The sequence below is a fragment of the Lytechinus variegatus genome, chromosome 6, assembly GCF_018143015.1.
Source record: "Lytechinus variegatus isolate NC3 chromosome 6, Lvar_3.0, whole genome shotgun sequence".
Taxonomy (NCBI): Eukaryota; Metazoa; Echinodermata; class Echinoidea; order Temnopleuroida; family Toxopneustidae; genus Lytechinus; species Lytechinus variegatus.
Window position 1 is genome coordinate 911,316 of NC_054745.1, and position 26,545 is coordinate 937,860.

The window sequence follows — 26,545 nt, forward strand, 5'->3', positions numbered from 1 at the left end:
TAATGAAAAAGGGTATCTATTTCGCTAGGAAAATTACGTCTTTAGGCTCGAATTTGCAGGGATGATAAAAGAAAATTAAAATGTTTTATAAAGGATGTCCTTTTTGCCCCAACACTTCGTGTTTAGAGTCCGATTTGCGTGAGGTGTAGAAGGTGGGGTCGTATTAAACCAAATAAGGTACAGCCGATGACCGAAGGACTCGTATCAATAAAACATTCCTGCACTTGTTTAGGGGTTCATTTCAGGGAATATTTGCCAAAATTATCATTTTGTTTCCAATACTTGTTAAGGTAGGTTTTCACACGGCAATACTTGTTAAGGGGAACGTTTTCAGAATATGGAAATTACGTGTTTAGGGTGCATTTTGAGAACCCATGGTCGCGCTTGGTTTCCACTCGTGAATGGAAGTGGCCCCGGGTGTAGTTAAAGAAGCCTTTTTCAATATGTCTATCCTGTATTTACCTCAATTGAAAAATTTATTTCAAAGACCTGCACTCAAATATAAGCATGATCTGTTACATATTAATGACAAATTAAAACATTATTAGAATCAAGTTGATAGTAGGCCTATTAGAGATGGTAAACTCAGCAGACAATGCTCTCATGTCTCTCTCTTGTTTTAATAAATTGACTGCCATTAGTGTCAGAATTATTGTTTTCATTCGAAATGAAAAATTATCTTTCATTTTCAATGTTAATTTTTAAACACGTGGAATGCCTCTGGCAGTCTTGCCTGCATTACGCAAAATCGATATAGCAGCAGTGAAAATATGATAAAATATTATGTCCATTGACTCAAAATGACCTTTGACCATTGTCATGTGACCGAAGACATGTGCGAAACAATCATTCATACTTGATTACCGGATGTTTCATGAGCGAGATCCAAAAACATTCGAAGTTACAATGCCATGCAATTATACTCCCAACAAGGCCAGCAGTCATTCACCTTTAAATGACCTTTCATCTTGGCCATGTTCCTGAAACACACAGGGTATTCAGGGATACACTGTTGCTCTTAGGTCCAAGTTTCATGAACTAAATCCATATAGACTTTTTAAGTTATGACAATTCCACAAATACCCCCAACATTACCAAAGTTTGTTGACCCTAAATGACCTTTGACCTTGGTTATGTGACCTGAAATTAGCACAGGATGTTCAAGGATACTTGATTGCTCTTATGACCAAGTTTCATGAACTAGATCCATAAAATTTCAAAGTTACGATGACAATTCCCCGAATAACCCCAATTATGTTGACCCTATGTGACCTTTGACCTAAATCATGTGATATGACCTGAAACTCAGACAGGTTCTTCAGGTTTATACTATTACCCTTATGTCTGAGTGTCATGAACTAGGTTCACATACTTTCTTATTTATGATGATATTTCAAATACTCAACCTTGGTTAAGATTTCAATGTCGACGCCGCCGCCGCCGCCGGAAAAGCGGTGCCTACATGTACATGTACAATGTTTATGGCTATAGTCTCCCTCTGCTATGAAGGTGAGACAAAAATATGAAAAATATAAATATAGAGCGCATCTCCCAAAAATGTCTCTCTGACAAAAGGCTGAATTAAATTTTAAAATGTGGTAGTATTCTCAATCAATTGTAGAGGAGTAGAAAGTTTATTTGATAATGTAACTTTTAGGAAAATTTCACTGGTCTCCCTTCTGTGGTTTTGAATACACACCCTGTTACATACATGTAAAAGTGGTGCATTTCAGCCCATTCCAGGTTTTCAAGACTGATGTATTTCTGCATTAGCATGATAAACCTCGTTTAACCATCCAGGATCTGAGCAGGGAAATTAACGTGATCAATCAGGACTCATTATTTAACCTGGTCATGATCAGAAGGGTAAAAACCATCAAAAATGAAGTTTTTTTGTTTTCATTTTCATGATCAGTGCATCAACTTGATAGAAGGGCAAACCACGAGTGTATCATACTTTGCAAAAGCAAACATTACTTGTAGAATTATTTTTATTTTTTCATTCAAAAAGGTCCGGTGAATTAACTTTAGCCCATTAAGTTAATAAAAAGGAATGACATCAAGAATGCAATATAATTAAAATTGAGCATCAATTAAACATACTGTACATAACTTGTCTCTATCATTGTGCATATTCCTTTATCACACTTGAAATGAATTGTTACTGTCAAATACTGTTTTTGCCCTTCCGAACATGCGCGATGTTATGATTTGGTGAGCTTGGTTAGATCTCGGAGAATGATCAAAGGGGTTGACATGCTAGGCAGTGCAGAATATAAGAAGTGGTAGTACTAGTAGTGCTGCATGTATGCAAACTTGGAATGGGCTGACAAGGACCACCCTTATACACAATGTTTACAAACTATCAATGTCTAAGTATTGAAAAGCTTGTTTTCAAACAGGCAAAGAATATTTCAAAGAATATACCATGTGAAAACTTGAAACCTCAAATTTAAGGTAAAAATATGTCATGAGCACAGGGCTGAATGCAGAGATTTTTCACTAGGTGGGGGGGGGGGGGGCAGCAACTCCAGCAAGCGTAAACCTAAAACAAAAAAATGAAAAGCTTGGGAGTAAAACGGAGCCTACATGTACATGTACAATGTTTATGGCTATAGTCTCCCTCTGCTATGAAGGTGAGACAAAAATAGGAAAAATATAACTATACGCCGCATCTCCCAAAAAATGTCCCTCTGAAAAACAATTGATTTTATTTTTAAATGTGGTAGTATTCTCAATCAAATGTAGAAAGAGTAGAAAGTTTATTTCATAATCTAACTTCTATGAAAATTTCACTGGTCTCACTTCAGTGGTTTTGAATACACACCCTGTTACATAAAAGTGGTGCATTTCAGCCCACTGAAGTTTTCAAGACTGCTGTATTTCTGCATTAGCATGATAACCCTCATTTAACCATCCAGGATCTGAGCAGGGAAATTTACGTGATCTATCAGGACTCATTATTTAACCTGGTCATGATCAGAAGGGTAAAAACCATCAAAAATGAAGTTTTTTTGTTTTTTATTTTCATGATCAGTGCATCAACTTGATAGAAGGGCAAACCACGAGTGTATACTTTGCAAAAGCGAACATTACTTGTAGAAATATTTTTATTTTTTCATTCAAACAGGTCCGGTGAATTAACTTTAGCCCATTAAGTTAATAAAAAGGAACAATTTGACATCAAGAATGCAATATAATTAAAATTGAGCATCAATTAAACATACATAACTCGTCTCTATCATTGTGTATATTCCTTTATCAAAATTGAAATGAATTGTTATTCTCAAATACTGTTTTTGCCCTTCCAAACATGTGCAATGTTATGATTTGATGAGCTTGGTTACATCTTAAAGAACGATCAAAGGGGTTGATATGCTAGGCAGTGCAGAATATAAGAATTGGTAGCAGTGCTACATGTATGCAAACTTGAAATGGGCTGAAAAGGACCACCGTAACATAATAATGCTTACAAAGTATCAATGCCTAATTATTGAAAAGCTTGTTTCCAAACAGTCAAAGAATATTTCAATGAATATACCATGTGAATAGAAAAAAAACTTGACACCTCCAATTTTAAGGTAAAAATACATGTATGTCATGAGCACATGGCCGAATGCAGAGATTTTTCACTAGGTGGGGGGGGGGGGGCAGCATGCGTAAACTTAAAACAAAAAAATCAAAAGCTAGGGAGTAAAACGACCGAGCTTGCATTGGGGCGTTTTACATGTTGTCAAGTGAAATTGAAGGATTTTGTGCATACTTTTGGTGAATTTTGTGAACATTTCAGTAAAAAATTTAAGTTTTCAAAATTTAGGGGGGGGATCTGCCACCCTCCTGCATACGGCTGTGCATGGAGGCATAATCATTATATACGGCTGAAAAGAGTATCTTCCTACAAATAATTTGATACCATATTTATGTGGTATGTCTTCACACTTGGATAATTCTTTGCAGTGATGTAAATTTTGATTTGCACCAAAGTAAGGCATGACTGCAATGAATGAATCCAGATTTTTATGATGCCATAATCCTACATGAGTTAGTAAACATATTTGTACATCCCTTGTCAATACAGTTAAATTGAGAACTGATAACAAACAGTGTTTAAAACTTAAAAGATTAACAATTATAATGTAAATTATTTGAATTTGAATTTAATGCAACCCTTGTAGGATTATGACATCATTGACATCTGGATTCATTCATTGCAGTCATGCTTTACTTTGGCACAAATAAAAATTTACATCACTGCGAAGAATACCTACTGATCATCCAAGCATTAACACATACCCCATAGATATGGTATCAAATTATTTGGAAGAACATACTCTTTCATGCCACTTTTAATAATTACATGTTTGTGATGTATTTTTCTGTAAATTGGGGATTCAAGATGTTAAGTTTTTATTGAAATCACCCAGTATAATAATAATATAACATGCTAAGATGGACAATATTTCAGTCCCATTCAAGATTCCAATATGTATGTACATGTATTACTGATATCAATAAATGTAAAACAAACTGAAAGATGGATGTTTGAATGTTTTAGGATTTGTTTTTATGTAAGTCCATTTCAAGACTAATAAGATCTTTCTGATAACTTTCAGCTACACTCCTGAAGGAGTGCTACTGTATTGAAAAAATGGAAACATGCATGATATCAGGGTACTTTTCCTTTGTATCCAACTTACCGCCTTTGAATATATCCCAGTGGATGCATAACCAGCTATAGTGTGTGTGTCTGTAACATCAATGGACAGAGATGATACTGAATTCCGAAGCATGGCGCTGGTATCTTCATCCTGACTCTCAAAAGCTACATCAACCAAGAAATTCATCTCCTCCTCATATTGGCTTTGGGGGTACTGTGGTAACAGACATTTTGTGATATAATTGGCAATCGTTTTGTCCTGTGACACAGTGAAGTACAGGAGATACCTAAACTCTTCCTTCCTAGGAAGCACTACTTCCTGAATCAGCCTCTTAAATTCAGTGCAATCTGATTCATAGAGAGAAGCAAGATAGACTGCAGCCATGTACTCCTGGAATAGTTTATGAGGAAAATAGAACGTTGACTGCAGGTACGGACTGCTCTTATCATGAATGGATGAGAGCTTATTCTCCTGTGACAACACCCCTACTTTGCATGCTGTTTCCACAGAGTCTGAGTACTGTTCAAGATCTTCTTCATTGAAAATAAGGTTGTTCGATTGCAGTCCAGTAAATGCCAATTTGGCAACGGGTTCCATGAGTTTTTCAATTTTAGAGCGATGGTCATTAAATGATGGACTCCTTAGATCTTGGATCTCTTTTTGGACATAATGCACGTTTAAGAATTCAAACATCTCATGAAATAATTGAGAGAATGTTCGAATGGTTTTAAACAATTCTTTCTTTTTGTCATCAAGTCCTCTCCACATAAGACAGAGCATAGATATATAGATAGGATAGGGTGCCATATACTCTGATATGATATCATTCTCTTTGATCATTTGAATAAGCTGATCTGCTGTGACTGTATTGTCTTTAAAGTACTTGTGAATGTAAACCTCCACATTCTTCTTACTAAAGCCTTCCACATGAATGAAAGCATACAGTTTCATTAGATTGAGATCCCACTTTATCTCATTGGCCTTCCATGGACGACTGGTCACCATCACTGGGCAATTGCTAAGTTCATCTGAACGAAGGATATGTACTAGAGAGATATCATCTTCTTCAGTAGTGCTTTCACTTGCATCTGAGATGCTGCCTCTTGGCATCAATGGGGCAATTGGTGTACCTGAGGACATATGCCCCATTAACTTTCGTCGCTTTGATTTTGGTCTTGAATCTGGTTGATCATTAGATTCTGGCTGAGCACCTGCTAATTCTTGTTTGGTTTCAGAGTGCTGTACAACCTTGCCACTAAACTCATCTAAACCATCACAGGCAATGAATACCTTTTCTGGATTTGAACGGATGTACTCGGTGATCTGACAGGCTGTTGCTGGGTTATCCTTTGAGAGATAAGACTTGACTATCTGACCAATTGTGTATCGCTTGACTTCACGAAGAGGGATTACAAGTACCCATACAAACTTAGGAACATCAGGACTATCGTTTATCCAGTCCCATGCAATCTTTGCGCAGAGTGTCGTCTTTCCAGCCCCTGCATCTCCCTGAATGATGATCCGATTTGGAAACTCTCCATTAATTTCAAGTTTGAAGAGGTCCTTATATTCGAGTGATCGCTTCTTATTGCGATAATCTTTTTCTTCCAAAACAAGGTGTGTATATATGTCTTCACACGGCAAAAGGGAACGTGGATTAAGACTATCAGCTCTTATCTTACAGAAATATCTTCTGTAATGGGATTGAAGCTCCTTTCTACATCTTTCAACCAGGTCAGGAGTGAGTGGTTGGGTCTGTGATGCTGGCATTGATGCACCTATGAATGAATTAAGGAGGGTTATAAGAAGCGTATATTTACATGAACACAATAACTTTGCTACTGTTGATCATTCCTGGTCGATTAATTGTCAGGTACTTATTCCTACTGAGAGAGGAGACTCAGCTTTAATTGGGTGAACCAATCCCTCATTACAAAGAGAAGAACATTCACTATCATAAAATATTACTTTTGAGAAAATGAGGATTAAAGTTGACAATTGTATTGAAACACACTTCCTCTCACACAATTGTGAAAGGTGACAAAAAGAGGATAAAACTCAATAAAATCATTCTACAAGGAATCATCAAATTAGATCCAAATTTGTGACACTAATTAGGTACATCCTGTTTATTAAAGAAATATTTCTTCTAGTTTTTAATATATTGGAGTTCAAACAAGGGGAATACTCTGGTTTTCAGGTAGAACAAATTCCAAAAAATAATCAAGCAAACAAAATATTAGTCTAAAATATTAGGTAAATTTGACTGACATTCCTCTTCGGCGAGATTGCCAAAAGATTGTTGCTGATGTTGAACAAAGGGGTCACAGGATAATAAACCACAATGACAGTGTCAGAAACTCTGCACCATGATAATTCCAAAATAGTCCATGGGGGGGGGGCCTTGTGGCCTCCATATTTTTTTTGATAAATATGTATCATTTGAGGGTGATGGGGAGTCATTTCATGACTATTTTCTTTCAAATCTGAACAACTTTTGAGAGGAATTTATGATGCGTGGGTAGACAGTTATGATATTGCCCAATATTGCGTCAGTAGATGTAAGACTCGAAGTTGCTCTTAAACATGAGTTTGTAGTCTGTACAAAATATTATTATGCTTCGAGTGAAAATGGATTCTTGTTAATGAGTGACTATTTTTGTTTTTATTGACAACAATCATTTATTTTAATATATTGAATTTTCAAATCATTATGCTTCAGTCAGAATCTGGTACAAAGTTAAATAGAGCGCCAAAATGAGCCATTATATTTAAGATTTTCATTTTGCACTCTTCAGAGTATGACGCCTAAATAAATGGAAGCGAACACAACAAAAGAATATAACACAGGGCACGAAGGCAGACTGGCGTGAAATAGCGAGCGCTCATTGGCTATTTAAGTCTGAATGGTAAATTAGTCTTGTCCCCAGTGATACTTGATTATTCTTATGTAAAAGTATTACAAACTAGATCCACACACTTTCAGAGTTATCATGGCAAATCAACAATTACATGTAACCATAATATGGCCAAAGTTCATTGACCTTAAATGACCTTTGATCTTGGTCATGTGACCTGAAACTCACAGAGGATGTTCAGTAATACTGATTACTCTTATGTCCAAGGTTCATGAACAAGGTCTATATACTTTCTAAGTTGTGCTGTTATTTAAAAAACTTAACCTTTAGTTAAGATTTGATGTTGTCACCGCCGTTGGAAAAGCGGCGCCTATACAGTCTGTATCAAAAAAAGTTTACACTTCGAAAAAGTCCTGGGAATTGAAAAACATAGAAAATCTATAATTTTTCACATATATTCTTGGGTTTGGGTCTCATCTATCAAATGAAAGTAAAAATTTTGACAGAATGTTACACTTGAGTGAGCACTGTCCATCTTTGCTGGGTCAAGGAAAAAAGGCAAAAACCAACTGACCATGCATTTCTTGTACATTTTTTTTTCAATTTTAGCCAATTTAGATAATGCAGATACATATAAATATTTTGTAACAATTTTGCCACCCAAATATGAAATTCCACCCTAGGTAAGCCTGTTTTTGTGCCAGCTGGATCTGAGGACATAACTGCATGTAAACAAAAGTTTATTTCAGACGGTCTCTAACAGTTTTTCAATAAGTTTTTATCATTTTCAGTGGATTTAAATTTAATTTCATATATTTCATTTAATTCTTGTTTCTCCACATTTTCCCCAAGCTTGACAATGATTATGAGAAAGAAAAGCATGCTTTCGCCATTTCATGAGCTCTGTGTAAAGCAGATATCATCACAACGGCCTCGGTGTGTGTGGGGGGGGGGGCGAAATGGTGCACTGTGAAATGTTTTGGGCAAGAAAACAAGTTAAAAGGCAAAAGATATCTTTAAATCCTTGTTCCTTGCTAAAGTTCCTGTGTTCTTCATAATTATTGTCTACTTTTATTCATGTACATGTAACTATTTCCAAGTCCTGCGCAGATCATTTTTCACCAACTTTTCACCAAGCAAGTGGTGTTCACTCAACCAGAACAATTTTTTACAGCTATATCATCACTTGCTTAAATATCTGTACCAATGTTTAAATGTGGAAAAAGCTTCAGGACATAACAAATATAAATTTAATAAAATTATTTTATATGTGTAATTTTATTTTGATATGGCATACGCACTGTAGCCTCGCTATGCTATGCAGGTGAGACAAAAAAAAACCTGTTTGAAATGCTGAACACTATAATCTAATAGGTTTTTACCAAGATGATCACCATAGATGCCATTACATACAAAGTCATATCAACAACAGCTCACATAAGAAGACCCTTCTTTTTATTAATTAGTAGCTCTACAAACAACAAACTATCTGAACAAGACTTTTCTATAATTATTCCCAAGAAAAATAATGACATGAAGGAGTGATTCCTTGCAGGAATTTAAAATAAGTTTGGTTTTTCATTCTCACCTGTCCCTAATAGATCTATAGGAATCAGTTTCTGAGACAGCGACACTAGACCACTCTTTTGTAAAGCCTCTGCAAGATGAGCCCTGATGTTTGTGTCTGGAAGCTGTTTATCTCTCCATCTTGTGAATACTGTCATCAATGCATCAGTAGTATCTTGTGTGTCTTTCTTTATTTTATCAAGAGTCACAAACGAGATCTTCAGGTTAACGCCAATCCTCTTGTAGTAAGTAGGTCCAATTTCCATTGATAACATCAAAAGTTCTTCCTCACTGACGGTACTGTAAAATGAATAATATCAAGAGCTAATATTATTGTGAACCATTATTCAGCACCAAGTATGAAAATGATCACCTACAGGTATTCCAAATACTGTCCAGTTTACTTCACTCGAAGGTAAACTGTCAGGCAGCATTTGCAAAGACTCTTTAGTCATAATACAAAACAGTAGAAAGGTAGTTTTTTTTTCTTCCTCTGGGTGGTGATACCATGGGCAGGGGGACGAGTCCCCATCCCTCAATTTTCTCAATATTTATCAACTTTATGGAAGAAAACGTTTCATCCCTCTAAAGTGATACAAAGTCTAACAAAATCCCTTCTAAAAATGTTTATAATAATCACATTAGTTTAAATACTGGCAATACATGTATGCATATAGCACCTGACCAAAGGTCAGAAAAACATTTTTCATCACTATCTTCACAGTTTATAAAAACAAATGGGGAATGAAGAGGGCCTACATGGCAGGATTATTAGACTAGAACATGTGGAGGAGAATTTTTGGTACGGTGCTGCATAAACTGTTAACCAAAGTAGCATCACATTTGAAAACTTATATTCTATAATACTTAATATAGTGTTATGTGATGATAACACATATCTCACATATTCAATATTATATCAATACATAATCTATACTCAATCAATACTTCTACAGGAAGTATACCAACTCCAACTTTCATTAGAAAGTATTACTCATTTCTTCTTCCAGCTAAACTTCTGACGCACACACATTTTATGAGTTTCTTATTCACTACATTTCATGTTCTCCATAAAAGGTCAACTCCCCAATTCAGAGTAAAGTTATGACGTACAGATTGTTTTGGTCAAGCGTCCAAGGTTGACCAACACCTGTTTGATCGTAAAGAGTCTAGACCAGACCAATATATAAGGGGTTCACTTCTGAACCCAAATCAGATTGTTAGAGATTACTTCAGAGATTGTTAGATTGGTTGCAGATTACTTTACAGATTATTCCAGCATACAGACAGCTACAGAAGAGTTTATATTTTATACTGCAGAGTATAGTCACCATCAGACTTACTCATGTTCTTGTATTATTTGTCATCATCATCACCTTAGCTATCATCTTCAATAAATGTATATATGAACTGTACAGGCTTTGTATTGACTCCTTCATTTAAGTCTGGTTGAAAGTTAAAGTGCAATCGATCCAACCCCCAACACAACAATAGTGTCTCTTTGATTGTTTTAGTAAATGACCTTTTCCAGAAAAAACACTGATTTTTTTAAATCAAAAATACATGTATACAAGTACAACTCTAATTTCTTTATCTTAATATTCAAAAGTATGATATCTGATGATATAGGTTTATATTTTCTCAATCCATTATATTCTAGCGGACTAAAGACAGAGAGATCTTTAAGATATAAACGATCTGGTCACATCCCCAATTTGTAAACAAACTAAGTATTGATTTGTTTACATACTGTGGTAATGCTGACATGTCTACTGCTCCTGTTGAAGTTGATGCTCTTGAAGTTGTTGAAGTTGTTGCAGTTGTTTGTCTGAAATCTTTAACATTAAAAGAAAGAAATACAAGACATAAAGATGGTAATATATCAAAAAGGGGGCTGGGCCAGTATTTTACAATACACTTTCCAGATGAATATTGGACAAGCAAAAAGCCCCCAAAACAGACCATGCCAGATGATGTGACTATGGAGAATACCCCTTTCTTACAAGAAAAAATTATTTCATCAATTGTGGATGTTGAGTTACAAACCTTTAAACTGTCATACACAGAAAGGGAGAGTTATGAATTACATCAAGCCACAAAAAGAATGTGAAAGTTGATGTCAATCAATACCAAGATCACATAACACCTCCTTCAAGAGCCTCCTCCTCCTCCTTCAAAGAGGAGAGTGGTGGAAGCCCGAGTGTGACAATGATGCAGTATGGTATAGGGAATGTGAGTTGAGAGACAAATATGACCATAAACCAAGAATTCAGGATGATATATTATCAACTTTGAAGAGGACAGTTGTTATGAAATTAATCTTGTTTTTTAGTTGATGGTATTTTACTCTTGAACATCATGCCAAAAATACTTTGGTTGTTGAGAAAAATGTTGTATTTTTGCACTTGTCATGTCACTCACGTTTTGGATGTTGTGTCACTCATGGTATATAGGAGGGTACCATTTTCCATAGAGGTTTGATTGATTTTGACTATATATGTGTTACATAGGTACACTATTTACATACATGTATGGGTACTCACAGTACTCCTGGACAACTACTTGGGCATGAATCCAATCATAAGTGATAATGGTCAGAAACCCATGTCCAAAATTTGTCATGTCACTTACGCACCACTTTTTTTATCATATCTACTCAACGAATTGTAAAATTCAAAGTAAACTTGGAGTGGCCCATGCCAGTCCTACATTGTATATAATATAGTAGTCATGATTGATTCATAACCTTTAAGTTTAAAGATATGAGCCCTTAAACCTCTCTGATTGTCGTGTCACTCACCTTTGAATATGACCAATTGTAATAGTATTGGAAATCTTTATGAAAGTCATTCATTCATAAAGGCATTTTATGCACATTTTACAAGCAAACCAATTTTCATACTGATCCCTGATAATTAAAATAGTTTTTATTTTTAGTCTAGGAGCCAGGGGGCTTTATTCAGAATTTTTGGTGGGGAAGGTTTGACAAGCTTATCCGGGGTAAAATTGTGCGCTGATTCCAAAAATGCCACTCTTATTGACCGTACTCACGCCATTTTGGTCATTTTGGCCAAATTTTGGCCAAAACTGACCATTTTGACCACTCTTTGGAAAATGGTCCCTTAACAGACTGCTTTTGTAGCCACATGCAATTAAAAGGGTCTATCTTAAGTAAAAATGCACACAGATTCCAGATAAAGTGCTTTCATTTGCCAAATCACAATAGCAGTGGTCATTTTGGCCATAATTTGGCCAAAAATGAAAATTTTCATGATTTTTTGGCCGAAATGTGTTACAAATATTGATCAGAGCTACGACTGGATGTTTTTAGAAATCCACATTTATTTTCAAAATGTGCGCTGGATCATAACCATCAACCTCATGTAATTTATTCCGTCAGTTTTGACCTATGAGGGTCATTTTGGGTACTTTAGACATAACTGACCATTCGCGCAATTTGCATTATTAACTGTTCAAATAGGCAGGAAATTGAGGTCTTCAGCGTGTTTTTTCTTCTTCCCTTATAAAATGAGAATGCATTTAAATGTCGTTCATGTGTAAAATTTTATGCTGATTCCAAATATATCAGTCTAAATGACCCTATTTAACAGTTTAAGGTCATTTTAGCCACTTATGACCCTTAAAATGACCAATGACATCAGTTCAATTTATCCAAAAATACTTTGAATGTTACCAGAATCGTTAAAAGGGCATACTGTGACACCTAACATTGGTGTATTAATCCTTGAAATTGAACATCTCAAAAGTATTTTGACCTCATGCAATTTGTTCCATCAGTTTTGACCTATGAGGGTTACTTGGCCTACTTTAGCCACAACTGACCATTCACGCAGTTTTGCATATAATAAACTGCACATAGACAGGAATTTCAGGTCTTCAGCGTGTTTTATCTTCTTCCCAATATAAAATGCAAATGCGTTCAAAAATCCATCTTGTGTAGAATTTTATGCAGATTCCAAATATATCAGTCTTATTGACCCTATTCAATAGCTTATGGTTATTTTGGCCACTTATGGCCCTTAAAATGACCAATGACATCAGATAATTTTACCCCCAAATTCTTCGAACGTTACCAGAATCGTTACAAGGGTGTGTTGCGACACCTAACATTGGGGTGTGTTAATCCTTTAAATTGAACATCTCAAAATTATTTTGACCTCATTCCATCAGTTTTGACCTATGAGGGTCATTTTGGGTACTTGAAACATAACTGACCATTCGCACATAGGCAGGAATTTGAGGTCTTCAGTGTGTTTTATCTTCTTCCCTTATAAAATGGGAATACATTTAAATGTCCATCTTGTATAGAATATTATGCTGATTCTAAATACATCAGTCTTAATGACCCTATTGAACACCTAATGGTCATTTTGGCCACTTATGGCCATAAAAATGACCAATAACATCAGTTCAATTTATCCAAAATACCTCAATGTTACCAGAATCATTACCAGGATGTGCTGTGACATCGAACATTGGTGTATTAATCCTTTAAAATGAACATTTCAAAAGTATTTTGACCTCATGTAATTTATATCATTAGTTTTGACTTTTGACCATTTTGGGTAACTGACCATTCGTGGAATTTTGCATAATAACTGTGCAAATCGGCAGGAATTTGAGGTCTTCATTGTGCTTTATCTTCCTCCTTTATAAAATGGGAATGATGCATATGTCGTTCTTGTGTAGAATTTCATGCTGATTCCCAATATGTCAGTCTGAATGACCCCATTTAACAGATTATGGTCATTTGGCCACTGTTTGGCCCCAAATGACCAATACCATCTGTTCAATACTTCAATTTATCCAAAAATACTTTGAATGTTACTATAATCGTTACAAGGGTGTGCTGTGACACCTAACACTGGTGTATTAATCTCTTAAATTGAGTGTCCCAAAAATATTTTTGACAACCTTGGTCATTTTGGCCAGATTGTCCCCTGCCCAATGTGTATACTAAATTAGCCTATAGTGAACATAGTGAGGAGACAATTCAGGATTGTGTTAATATTAGCATCAATTATTGTTAAATTGGAAAAGTTTGAAAGCTTTGGGGTGAAAATCAATGCAATGATTCCATATAAATCAGTATTATTGGCCGAACTATTGGACTTTGTAGTAATTTTGATCACCTTTCCTCGATAATTTCTCGTGACCACACATTATTTGATTTAAAAAGAGCTCAAATGTTGCTTAATATTATTTTCAGCTTGAGCTACTACACCAATAATCAAGAGTTTAATGAATGTGATAAAAACCTTTACATCAAGTACACATAAGGTTGTTTGACCATGCACTTTGGTAATTTTCATGACACATTAACATTAACCCTTTTGTAATTCATGGAAACGAATTCAAGAATGATGTTAGATAAGACATATTACAAAAACTTTCTGCACCAGATTAATACAATGATTTAGAATATATCAGTCTTAATGACTACTTAGTGGTCATTTTGGTCCCTACAATTAGCAATGACAATTACATGTATCAAAAGTATTCCAATGTTCTTGCTCTATATTTTTGTAAGATTTGTTGTATCAATCATAATCAATGACAAATTATTTAATTCAATATGATATTACTAATAAAACATAATCAAAATGTGACCACTTTGGCCACTTTGAGCGTGAATTGTGTGAATTTTGAAATAAACATGACTTAGCAGCCATTGTAGGTCTATGAACATGATGAAATGCGTAATCCCTTTTCATGGGAAATATTAAAGGCTCACCTTGAGTAAAAATTGTGCCAAATATCATGTGACTGTCTACTGTGGCCCCTTTGGTCACTGTATGTTCCTAAATAGCCAGAATTATTTTCCTTCTTTAAAGTCAAATTGTACTGAGAATCATTACAAAGCAGAATAGGTCACAGTGAAGTTCACAAAGAGTTTTGACTATCATTCATTTTTACAATCTTTGTTTTTTCTTGTACAGTGATTCACAAAGCTCACATTGGCATGATTGGTGAGCAGCAAACTTACCCTTAATTCTTTTTGAAGACGTACTGGGTAATAAAATACATTCTCTATATGAAATTATTCTCTGTGCCGAATTTTGGTCACTCTAACAATTTAGGGCAAGTTTTCCACTTTCAACTTTACCAATCATGCCAATGTGAGGTTTGTGAAACATTACACAAAATGGCAAAGGTAATAAAAATGCACCATGGTTAAATCTATTCGTGAAATCCACTTTGACCAATAGCTTTGTAACGACGCACCTTTGAGTTCAGGATTAGTGCCTTCCTCTAGAATATAGTTATCTGTATAATTTAAATAAAAAAGGAGGGAATGATGTTATGGCTACTCAATGACCACATGATGACCAAATGGTGAGGTATTGGGCACAATTTTTTTACTCAAGGTGAGCTTTTAATATTTCCAATCGAAAGGGATTGAACACATTTCCACAATTGCTCCTGTCATGTTTATTTATAAAAGTCATACATGCGATAGTCAAAATGGCCAAATTGGTTTCAAAATTTTGATGTGCTATTAGTCATATCATATTAAAATCAATAATTGATATAATACATCTTATTAACAATACTGAGCGACAACAACATTTGAATCCTCTTTGATACATGCAAATGTGATTGGTCATTGTCGGGACCAAAAGCGACCAAAATGACCACTAGCTCATAAATGGTCATTAAGACTAATATATTTGGAATCATTAATCTACATTAATCTAGAAAAGTGTCTTAGAATAACATGTAAATGATGGGAAGTGTCTCATTCCTGAATTTACTGAGCATATGTGAGGTTTCCATAAACATTTACTGTGTGGTCAAGGTGGCTAAAATCATGTAAATGACCACAGTGCCATGGTCAAACAAACTTATGTATGCACGATGTAAAGGATTTTATCACAATTATCGACACTCTTCACCGATTATTGGTAGCTCATGCTGATAATGATACTGACCAGCATTTGAGCCCTTTTTGACTCATCAAAGCATGCAAGGTCTCTCTCTTAGCTGATCTCTCCACTAATTGGAGATTCCTAGGGTCCATAATCACTGGTCAATATTGAGGGAAACGTGGTCAAAATGACCACAGGGTCCAATAGTTATGGTCTGTGTGGAATAATTTCATTGACTTCCACCAAGAAGCTTTCAAACTTCCCCATTTAACAATAATTGATGCTAATATTAATGCAATCCAAAATTTCTCCTCACCATGTTCGATATCACCTGAATTAACTTTTAACATACACAATGAGCAGGGCTGGCCGGGGGGTCAAGGTGGCCAAAATGACCAAGGTAGTCAACTTTGTGGATGCTCAATTTTAAGGATTCATTCACCAGTGTTGGGTATTACAGCACACCCTTGTTAAGATTCTGGTAACATTCGAAGTATTTTTTGATAAATTGAACTGATGTCATTGGTCATTTTAAGGGTCATAAGTGGCCAAAATGACCTTAAACTGTTACATTGGGTCATTTAGACTGAAATATTTGGAATCAGCATCACATTTTACATAAGATGAACTTTTGAATGCATTTCCATTTTATATGGGAAGAAGATAAAACACGCTGAAGACCTAAAATTCCTGTCTATGAGCATTTTATTATATGCAAAACTGCGTGAATGGTCAGTTGTGGCTAAAGTACGCCAAGTAACCCTCATAGGTCAAAACTGATGGAACATATTGCATGAGGTCAAAATACTTTTGAGATGTTTAATTTCAAGGATTAATACACCAATGTTAGGTGTCACAGTATGCCCTTGTAACGATTCTGGTAACATTCAAAGTATTTTTGGATAAATTGAACTGATGTCATTGGTCATTTTAAGGGTCATAAGTGGCCAAAATGACCTCTAACTGTTAAATTGGGTCATTTAGACTAATATATTTGGAATCAGCATCACATTTTACATAAGATGAACTTTTGCATGCATTTTCATTTTATATGGGAAGAAGATAAAACACGCTGAAGACCTGAAATTCCTGTCTGTGTGCAGTTTATCATATGCAAAACTGCGTGAATGGTCAGTTGTGGCTAAAGTAGGCCAAGTAACCCTCATAGGTCAAAACTGATGGAACAAATTGCATGAGGTCAAAATACTTTTGAGATGTTCAATTTCAAGGATTAATACACCAGTGTTAGGTGTCACAGTATGCCCTTTTAACGATTCTGGTAACATTCAAAGTATTTTTGGATAATTGAACTGATGTCATTGGTCATTTTAAGGGTCATAAGTGGCTAAAATGACCTTAAACTGTTAAATAGGGTCATTTAGACTGATATATTTGGAATCAGCATAAAATTTTACACATGAACGACATTTAAATGCATTCTCATTTTATAAGGGAAGAAGAAAAAACATGCTGAAGGCCTCAATTTCCTGCCTATTTGAACAGTTAATAATGCAAATTGCGCAAATGGTCAGTTATGTCTAAAGCACCCAAAATGACCCTCATAGGTCAAAACTGACGGAATAAATTACATGAGGTTGATGGTTATGATCCAGCGCACATTTTGAAAATAAATGTGGATTTCTAAAAACATCCAGTCGTAGCTCTGATCAATATTTGTAACACATTTCGGCCAAAAAATCATGAAAATTTTCATTTTTGGCCAAATTATGGCCAAAATGACCACTGCTATTGTGATTTGGCAAATGAAAGCACTTTATCTGGAATCTGTGTGCATTTTTACTTAAGATAGACCCTTTTAATTGCATGTGGCTACAAAAGCAGTCTGTTAAGGGACCATTTTCCAAAGAGTGGTCAAAATGGTCAGTTTTGGCCAAAATTTGGCCAAAATGACCAAAATGGCGTGAGTACGGTCAATAAGAGTGGCATTTTTGGAATCAGCGCACAATTTTACCCCGGATAAGCTTGTCAAACCTTCCCCACCAAAAATTCTGAATAAAGCCCCCTGGCTCCTAGACTATTTTAAACTAAAGACACGTTCAAACAAATGTAATTAACCAATGTATATTCATGTTGTCTATTAGATATTATCATTATCTTACCTGTTGTTTTCTGGATTAGATTCCCAGCTAGAAGTTCTTTGGACAATCCCCCTAAGTCACTCTTTTCTAATCCTTCTGCAAGAAGAGCTCTGATATCTTCATCTGGATGTTGTTCATCTCTCCACCGTGTGAACATTGTCATCAATGCATCCTTGTAATTCGATGAATGTTGGACAATGATATGATCAAGTTCAGCAGATGAGATTCCCAAATGTATCCCTAAATCTGAATAGTACCTCGGTGAGATGAGCTGGGCCAATCTCAAAAATTCTTCTTCGGTGACAGAACTGAAAAAAAAATATGTTGCAAGAGACGAATGACAGACAGACAACATGCAGACTCCATTCGTATCCCTTTCTAGTCTCGCTTTCACCTCTAGTCGATGCTCAAGACAAAAAACAGCCCATTAAATCCACACCCCATGTTTGTCACCAGAACAGTACATTCATGTAAATATATTCAACAATAAAAACAATTACTGGCGTTCACTACAACATAATAATAACGGTATATTTACCCATGGTAGCCACTTCAGTTCCGAAAACTGTTCTCCCAGTGGGCCCTGCTATTATTATTACCTGTCTAAGACTATGATAATAAAACTGTACTTTCCTTTCTCAGAATATGAGTTTTCATCTTTTTTCTTTCTCTTTAATTTGAATCTTTTGGGGTTTTGATTTGAAAGTAGGTCCAGAGTAGGTTGGTCCCTGATCACGGTCCATCTGGTATGTTAAACCTGGATCCATGCAGTTTGGAATTAATGTGTATTATTATAATATTACATTACATTATATCACCTGCATAGCAGGTGAGACAAAAACTGTACTTTCCTTTGTCAGAATATAGTATTGCGGGATCCATGCAGTTTGGAATTAATGGGTATTATTATAATATTACATTATAGTGTAAGAATATGGTGATGTGCCTTTTTCTTACGCTCTAGCTCTCTGCGTTCTTTTTACCTCAACTCATCCTTACCTTCTATTATTCTTTTCCATTTCCATTCTCATTCAATAGGTCTATCCACACAAATTCTGGAAGAAATAAGAGGAGAGTGTATTAAAATACTTGTGCTGTTATGTATATTACACAAGACCGAGCAGTAGACCTACAGACACATTTTTGCTAACACGAATTACATACTAACTTAAAAATAATCAACACTACTGTAGATATTTCCTTAAATCATTAAGAATTCAGAAGAATGTTTTGATGAGTACTTTAAATTGATTCAAGATAGATACCTCTTTTATTATTCTGTTCAGAGAATTCCAGAATTTGGGTCCTGTGAAAAATATAGTTTTGCTCAAAATTACTAGGTGATAGTCATTTGACTGTCTGGTATTATATGAAAGCAAGGTATTATTTCTCATAAATTTCTTTTGTAGGTCATTAGGTACACTATTTCTATCTAGCTGATAAATGAATTGGAATAACTGTAAACGTTCAAAATCAATGACTTTAAGGATACGTTTCGGACGAAACAAATCCATATATCTAAAGGGCACATTACATATTATCCTTAGTACTTTTTTCGGAAGTAGAAATACTTTGTTGAGTCTTGTTTGAGAGGCATTCCCCCATGCAAGAATCTGATAATTAAGATACGGTAAAATTAATGCACAATACAACATGGATAGCGCCTGTGCTGGAAGAACCTTTTTAAGTTTCTTGACGACACCGATATTTCTTGCAACAGTTTTACAAACATTGTTGATATGAAAAAGATTTAAAAACAATTTGAATGTTTTGATCTGGATTTGTCATTAAAACTAATGAACTTTTAACTTAAAAATTCTTCATACATGTAGTAAGCCAGCAACTTATTCAATACACTATCGCCTACATGTATGTTTAGAAAATTAGAAGAAAAAATTTCTTTCTAAGAACAACCAGAGCTTGGAATTTATTGGATCCTACTCTAATTAAAGAACAAAATATCTGTAGAAAGTTTCAGAGCAACACTCTGACCCACATGAAAGCAGCACGCTGTCGATTCACAGTCTACAGCCCTACCGGTAACTTCAGAAAGTTACCAGTTATTAGCCACGTATGTGCAAAGCGCCAACTTAATGTGTTCCGCCATCTTGCTTGTTGGTTGCCGATAAAATGCGCATTTTCAGATTTTTTTACGCTTAGTCATTATCCATGACTGAAACATTGACCAATCAAAAACTAAGATTCTATAAGAAATATGAATATTCATATACGAAAGTATAAATATGGATAATTCAGTTTTATGTGAAACTTAAACACAATTCTTCAAAATTGGGTTAGTTTTATGTCTGTAAAATGACCCTTAAAACCAAAGTTTTTTTTCGAAAAAATAAGGGTTTTCCCAAGTTGTCATGGTAACATGGTTGGAGTTAAAAAAGCTTAGCAAGCACTTTATTTCAGTGATCGAGGATGTCTTTGTTTACGGTATACGTCTACAAGAGTTATAACATTTTTTTCCAGATCGGACCATGCATGAACTTTCAAAAAGAGATATTTTAGGCAAGTTTTTATGATTTCCGGCAATTTTCTGACACAGGCATTTTGAAGACGTAATTTTTTTTACAGAATTAGAAGAAGACATCATGGATTTTCCTAATCATCACGACGGATATGCAACTTACTTGTAAATAAATCAAACAAAGTCTATGATTCATTTTCGATAATGAAAAAAGAGACATTCAAGTCACCAAGGGCCTGGCCCTTTGGTGGAAGGCCGTTACGTGCAGTGCAGCAAGAGCAGAGTTGGGGAGTTAAGTAAAAATACTTTGAAATTAGTAATCTGCAACTATTTTTTTGTCTTACACTTATCCCTTTAGATTAATTAGATAAGAGATTAAAATTCTAAAAGTTTAAATCCAATTTTAGACAGTGGCATAACAAAGAGTGGTGCTTTATAATTATGGGGGGGGGGGCCTTGCATGCCCCCAATTCAGAAAAAAAAGAGAATCTTGCGAAATTGTTCAATTGGATTTTGTAACAAAAACATCAAAATTATGCTCATGTCGGTTGCAACTTACTAAATACTTTTTAAATTTTGCCTGATCGATCGATACGCCATATCGTATATAACCCTCAATTATTTTCGCTCGTTACGCCACTGATATAACAGCTAGTTTATGCCAACATTATTTGGTTGCGGATCAAAGCATCAGCTATAGCTAAACATTTATACTTTATGCCTGCTCAACTTCAAATACAGGTTTAGGCCTGTATTTACGAGAAGTTTTTAAGATCTATGGGTGCCTTTATTATTTTCATTTTCAATTAAAACAATTATTAATTATGTATTAATTTAGTATTAACCTCCATGATACATTTTATTGTGTTAAATCATGCCATTTCTGTTATATTAAGCCCTTGTAAAAACATGCCAAGTAGCAGACCCCCCCTCCCCCATATATAGAAATGTATATAAAATGAATTGAACCCCCACCCTCCCGCTTCCCTATCGAGGACAAAATGAAAAAAAAAATTCAAAATAATTGACCGCCCCCCTTTGATGAGGCAGCTGTCGGTGGCATGATGTCTTTGACTTTTTTTGCGTGTAAAAATAATACTGAAGAAATATAGGGGCACATCTAAGTGTCCCCCATGAAAATCGATCTGGATCTGCAAGTGCATGGGGCTGCGCCCTCTCCAACGTCATAGCTACACCATAATGATGGCTCCGTAACACAAAGATTAGCGATCAATCGCTAAATGAATTGGCTAATCAAAATAAATGTTACACGCGCATTTAGAACCAATCAGAAGCGTTCTTTCATATTTGCTCTTCATCGCAAACATTTGTGTTATGGAGTCCATATCTTTACGTTCTTGCTCTCATATTTTTCAGCTCCCTGATTTTTTGGAAGAAAAAAAAACAAGGCGAAAGAAAAGAGTGAAATAAATCCAATACGATTAATCACAATTTGAGTTGTTTGAAAGAATTATAGGCCTATCAGATAAACTGAATTAAATTCTACAACCATGATGAAGGATATTAAACAGCAATCTTGATAAATTCTGGGGTTTTTTTTCAAAATCAGAACCAATTAACCTTTTTTCTGATTTTTCTGTCACTTTCCACATTTTGAAGAAAAAAAATTAAGTTGTTCATCGACACCCTGTAATACTACATGATGAAACTGTATGTATCCCCACTGGGTTAACTCCCCCCCTCTCTCTCCCCCCCCCACCCCATAAAGCGCCTTGCTCATTTCTCTTATCTCACCTTGACCTTACTTAGTTAATCTTAACGATTTGGCGGTACTGTCAAACGTGACTGGTCGCCATCATAGCTTCATCCCCAACAAAAACGAAACAATCACAATATTCTGTTCGACCCAACATCATTCCGTTCAGTACGCGTAAGGCCACACGTGGGCTTGCACAAACAACGTGGGTTCTCAAAAACTGACCCGCGTTTGGACTGAAATTGTGATTAAAATAAAAATGTTATAAATATCACAAAAATATGGGTGTAATAACGGATATTTGATTAACGGAAAAACATCAACCGCTTATTCATAAGCACTCCGGAAAAGATTTGAACGAGGTTTTTATCAATGGTAATCAAGAGGAATTAGTGTATAGATGAATGGCGCTCAACGTTAGCCGGGTGAGGGCACGGGCTAAATCTGGCCAGAATCTGGCAATATGGCGTCGCCCTTTAAGCTGACGTTGGGTCTATGGCTCGTGCACGTACGTGTAGCTGAGACCAGTAGTACAGGCGCTGATCAGAAAATTGGGATCGTCCAAGTTTACAGGGCTCTCAGTTTTCAAAGATTTCTCATCACAAGAAATCTATGAAAGTTCCACCGGACAGCCCGACCCTGGACAGCCCGACCCACTGCCCTGGACAACTCGTCCCGGTTCAGTTGTCCAGGGTTGGCTCTGAATCGGACAACTCGACCACTTGAATTCTTCTTCAAAATTTCATTAAATAAAATTTCAAACTTTACTTCAAAAGTATTATCCCGCATAATCCATGTTTCTTCAATACATTCTCGACAGTAAAATTGACATTTCAGTGCATTTTGAGCTATTTTGAAAGAAAATAAAATGAGAAAAATCCAATATCGCCGGCAAGCTGTGTTCATTCAACTTACAACTAGCAAATGAGTTGATTTTTCCGTCACTTTACATATTTTAATGGTGAGTGTGTGCTATTTTGTATTTTCATATTCCATTTTCACATTTCCTATTCTTATCTAAAGTTATTGCATTTCACAAAACTGATACTTAATGCAAACTTTTTGAGATAGTTCACCTGGAAAGGACACCGATACGGTGCTTCGCCTCGCCGGCCAGCTGGGCGACCGGCTGTGCTGTGATTGTGACTGAGTGAGGCAGTCAGCTCAACTAGCTGTGCGAGGTCGATCTTACTTATTTTAGTTAATTTTCCGTCTCTTGACATTGCCCATTTTCCAGTGGCGAGAGTGTGCTACTTTTGTATTTGTACGCTTCTTCCACTTATTAAACAGGTTCTTTTTAATGTCACTAACTAAAAGGAAATAGATTTGAAAATGTCTCGGTAGCCGGCATACCGGTATGTACATGTAACTAGTTGAAGTTTTCATTTTTTGTAGGAAAGTGTCATTGTTTATTTTTGTTCTTAAATAACTATCACAATTTTTTATTGTTTTCTAAGTTTTGAAGAGCAGGGGGGTAAACAACTGACAATAGATTGGGTATTTACAACAAGTGGAATGCCTCTGGCCGTCTCACCTGCATCACGCAGTTCAATATAGCAGCAGTGCTGACTTTGAATACTACTCTAACTCCCACAAGATGTTCAGTGATACTTATTTCCACTTTTTATGAACTAGACCAATAAACTAACAGAGATATGATGGTTATTCAACAGATACACCCAATTCGGCCAAAGTTCATTGACCTTTGACCTTGGTCATGTGACCTGAAACACGCACAGGATGTTCAGTGATACTTGATTACTCTAATGTCCAAGTTTAACGAACTAGACCAATAAACTTTCAAAGTTATGATGGTAATTCAACAGATACCCCCGATTCGGCCAAAGTTCATTGACCCTAAATGACCTTTGACCTTGATCATGTGACCTGAAACTCGAACAGGATGTTCAGTGATACTTGATTACTCTTATGTACAAGTTTCATGAATCAGATCCATAAACTTTCAAAGTTATGATGGTAATTCAACAGATACACCCAATTCGGCCAAAGTTCATTGACCTTTGACCTTGGTCATGTGACCTGAAACGCGCACAGGATGTTCAGTGATACTTGATTACTCTAATGTCCAAGTTTAACAAACTAGACCAATAAACTTTCAAAGTTATGATGGTAATTCAACAGATACCCTCGATTCGGCCAAAGTTCATTGACCCTAAATGACCTTTGACCTTAATCATGAGACCTGAAACTTGCACAAAATTTTCAGTGATGCTTGATTACTATTATGTCTAAGTTTCATGAATCAGATCCATAAACTTTTAAAGTTATGATGGGAATTCAACAGATATCCCCAATTCGGCCAAAGTTCATTGACCTTTGACCTTGGTCATGTGACCTGAAACGCGCACAGGATATTCAGTGATACTTGATTACTCTAATGTCCAAGTTTAACGAACTAGACCAATAAACTTTCAAAGTTATGATGGTAATTCAACAGATACCCCCGATTCGGCCAAAGTTCATTGACCCTAAATGACCTTTGACCTTGGTCATGTGACGTGAAACTCATGCAGGATGTTCAGTGATACTTGATTAACCTTATGTCCAAGTTTCATGAACTAGGTCCATATATTTTCTAAGTTATGATGACATTTCAAAAACTTAACCTCAGGTTAAGATTTCGATGTTGAATCCTCCAACATGGTCTAAGTTCATTGACCCTAAATGACCTTTGACCTTGGTCATGTGACATGAAACTCCAATAGGATGTTCAGTAATACTTGATTAACCTTATGGCCAAGTTTTAACTAGGTCCATATACTTTCTAAGTTATGACATCATTTCAAAAACTTAACCTCAGGTTAAGATTTAATGTTGACGCCGCCGTCGGAAAAGCGGCGCCTATAGTCTCACTTTGCTTCGCAAGTGAGACAATTATCAAAATTGAACAGTTTATTGAATAATAATAATATAGGATATTTATATTGCGCACATATTCACCTTGTTAGGTGCTCAAGGCACTCCTATATTACCTTAAAAATGAAATGTATTCTGCTGAAATTGAAAAAATTTAACTTTTTATCAAAATCTAAAGACTTGCTTTTCGTTTTTGATTACTGTCGCAGCTTTTTTAATGCAACTTCCATTGGTAACTGTGGGTCTTCTGGAGGAAGCACTTGCGCTGTACCAGGGATGAGGAGAAGAGGTTTCATATACTCGAAAAGCGATGGCCTTTCCATTTCTTTCACGTGCAGAAATATTACCGATTTCCAATGTCTTGGGCATCAGAGCGGCAGTCCCCTGATCGATGAGGTAAATACAGCTTTATAGATACAATAAATCAATTTGAAATTTCAAAGTGAAATTTAATTTTTTGGGGGTATTTTCGGATTTTTAAAAGAAAGAAAGGACAATTGAATTGAATAATGAATTCACTTTTTTTTTCTTCATACATTGTTTGAATTGAACGAAAAATTTACTTATTTTACTTATAGGTTTCATAGAAGTTGTAACATTTCAAATTAGTTTTTGGGTATGGTAATGCGAAATTTATGTGGATCCTTTATGTTATGTAAATCTTCAAGAAGATACCAGATATGGTTCTAGTGTGTTTAGCAAATTAACTTAACTTTGATATATCAAAATTGTATTTTCTTCTAGTTTGTTCAAGACAAGGTGAAGATTTAAAATGGTCGAATTTGTTTTATTATCAAGAGGTGCAGACTGCAGATCTTCAAATATTTGAAAATTACAATAATTTTGTCAATAATTCATTTCATACTTCATTTCATCTTTCCAGCTGTTTGACTTAGTTGAGAGAACATGGATTGCAAACCGTACATAGCTTGTTTTTATTTATAAAACAAAATTGTAAGGAAGTGCTGAAAGGACAAGTCCACTCTAACAAAAAGTTGATTTGAATAAAAAGAGAGAAATCCAACAAGCATAACACTGAAAATTTCATCAAAGTCGGATGTAAAATTAGAAAGTTTTGACATTTAGAAGTTTCGCTTAAACTTCACAAAACAGTTATCTGCAAATCCTTGCTGGTATGCAAATGAGGAGACTATGACGTTATCCACTCACTATTTCTTTTGTATTTTATTATATGAAATATTCTAATTTTCTCCTCATTGTCAAGTGATACAACGATTAATTCCTCCCTGAACATGTGGAATTATCATTGTTTAATGCTAATATGGTTCAGTCAAGTTAGTCCTTATTGTCAAATCAAATCTATTAAAAAAATGAAATATTCATTATTCAAACAATAAAAAAAAAGAAATAGTGAGTGATGGGCATCGACTTATTCACCTATTT

At 35.4% G+C, this 26,545-nt stretch overlaps 1 protein-coding gene across 2 annotated transcripts in view; it reads right to left on the minus strand.

The window, feature by feature from the left end:
- LOC121416785 overlaps window positions 1–26,545 on the minus strand; it is a 43,189-nt gene that overhangs the window by 10,735 nt on the left and 5,909 nt on the right. The window contains exons 2-6 of one of the 2 annotated variants that reach the window (XM_041610260.1): window positions 19,071–19,126; window positions 18,093–18,379; window positions 10,833–10,917; window positions 9,105–9,382; window positions 4,698–6,436 (exon numbers count right to left, since the gene is read on the minus strand). In XM_041610260.1, coding sequence (XP_041466194.1) covers window positions 4,698–6,436; window positions 9,105–9,382; window positions 10,833–10,917; window positions 18,093–18,379; window positions 19,071–19,102 — 2,421 coding nt within the window. In that variant the 5' untranslated portion in view covers window positions 19,103–19,126. The remainder of the gene's footprint in view (window positions 1–4,697; window positions 6,437–9,104; window positions 9,383–10,832; window positions 10,918–18,092; window positions 18,380–19,070; window positions 19,127–26,545) is intronic. The other variant, XM_041610261.1, reaches the window with a different exon arrangement.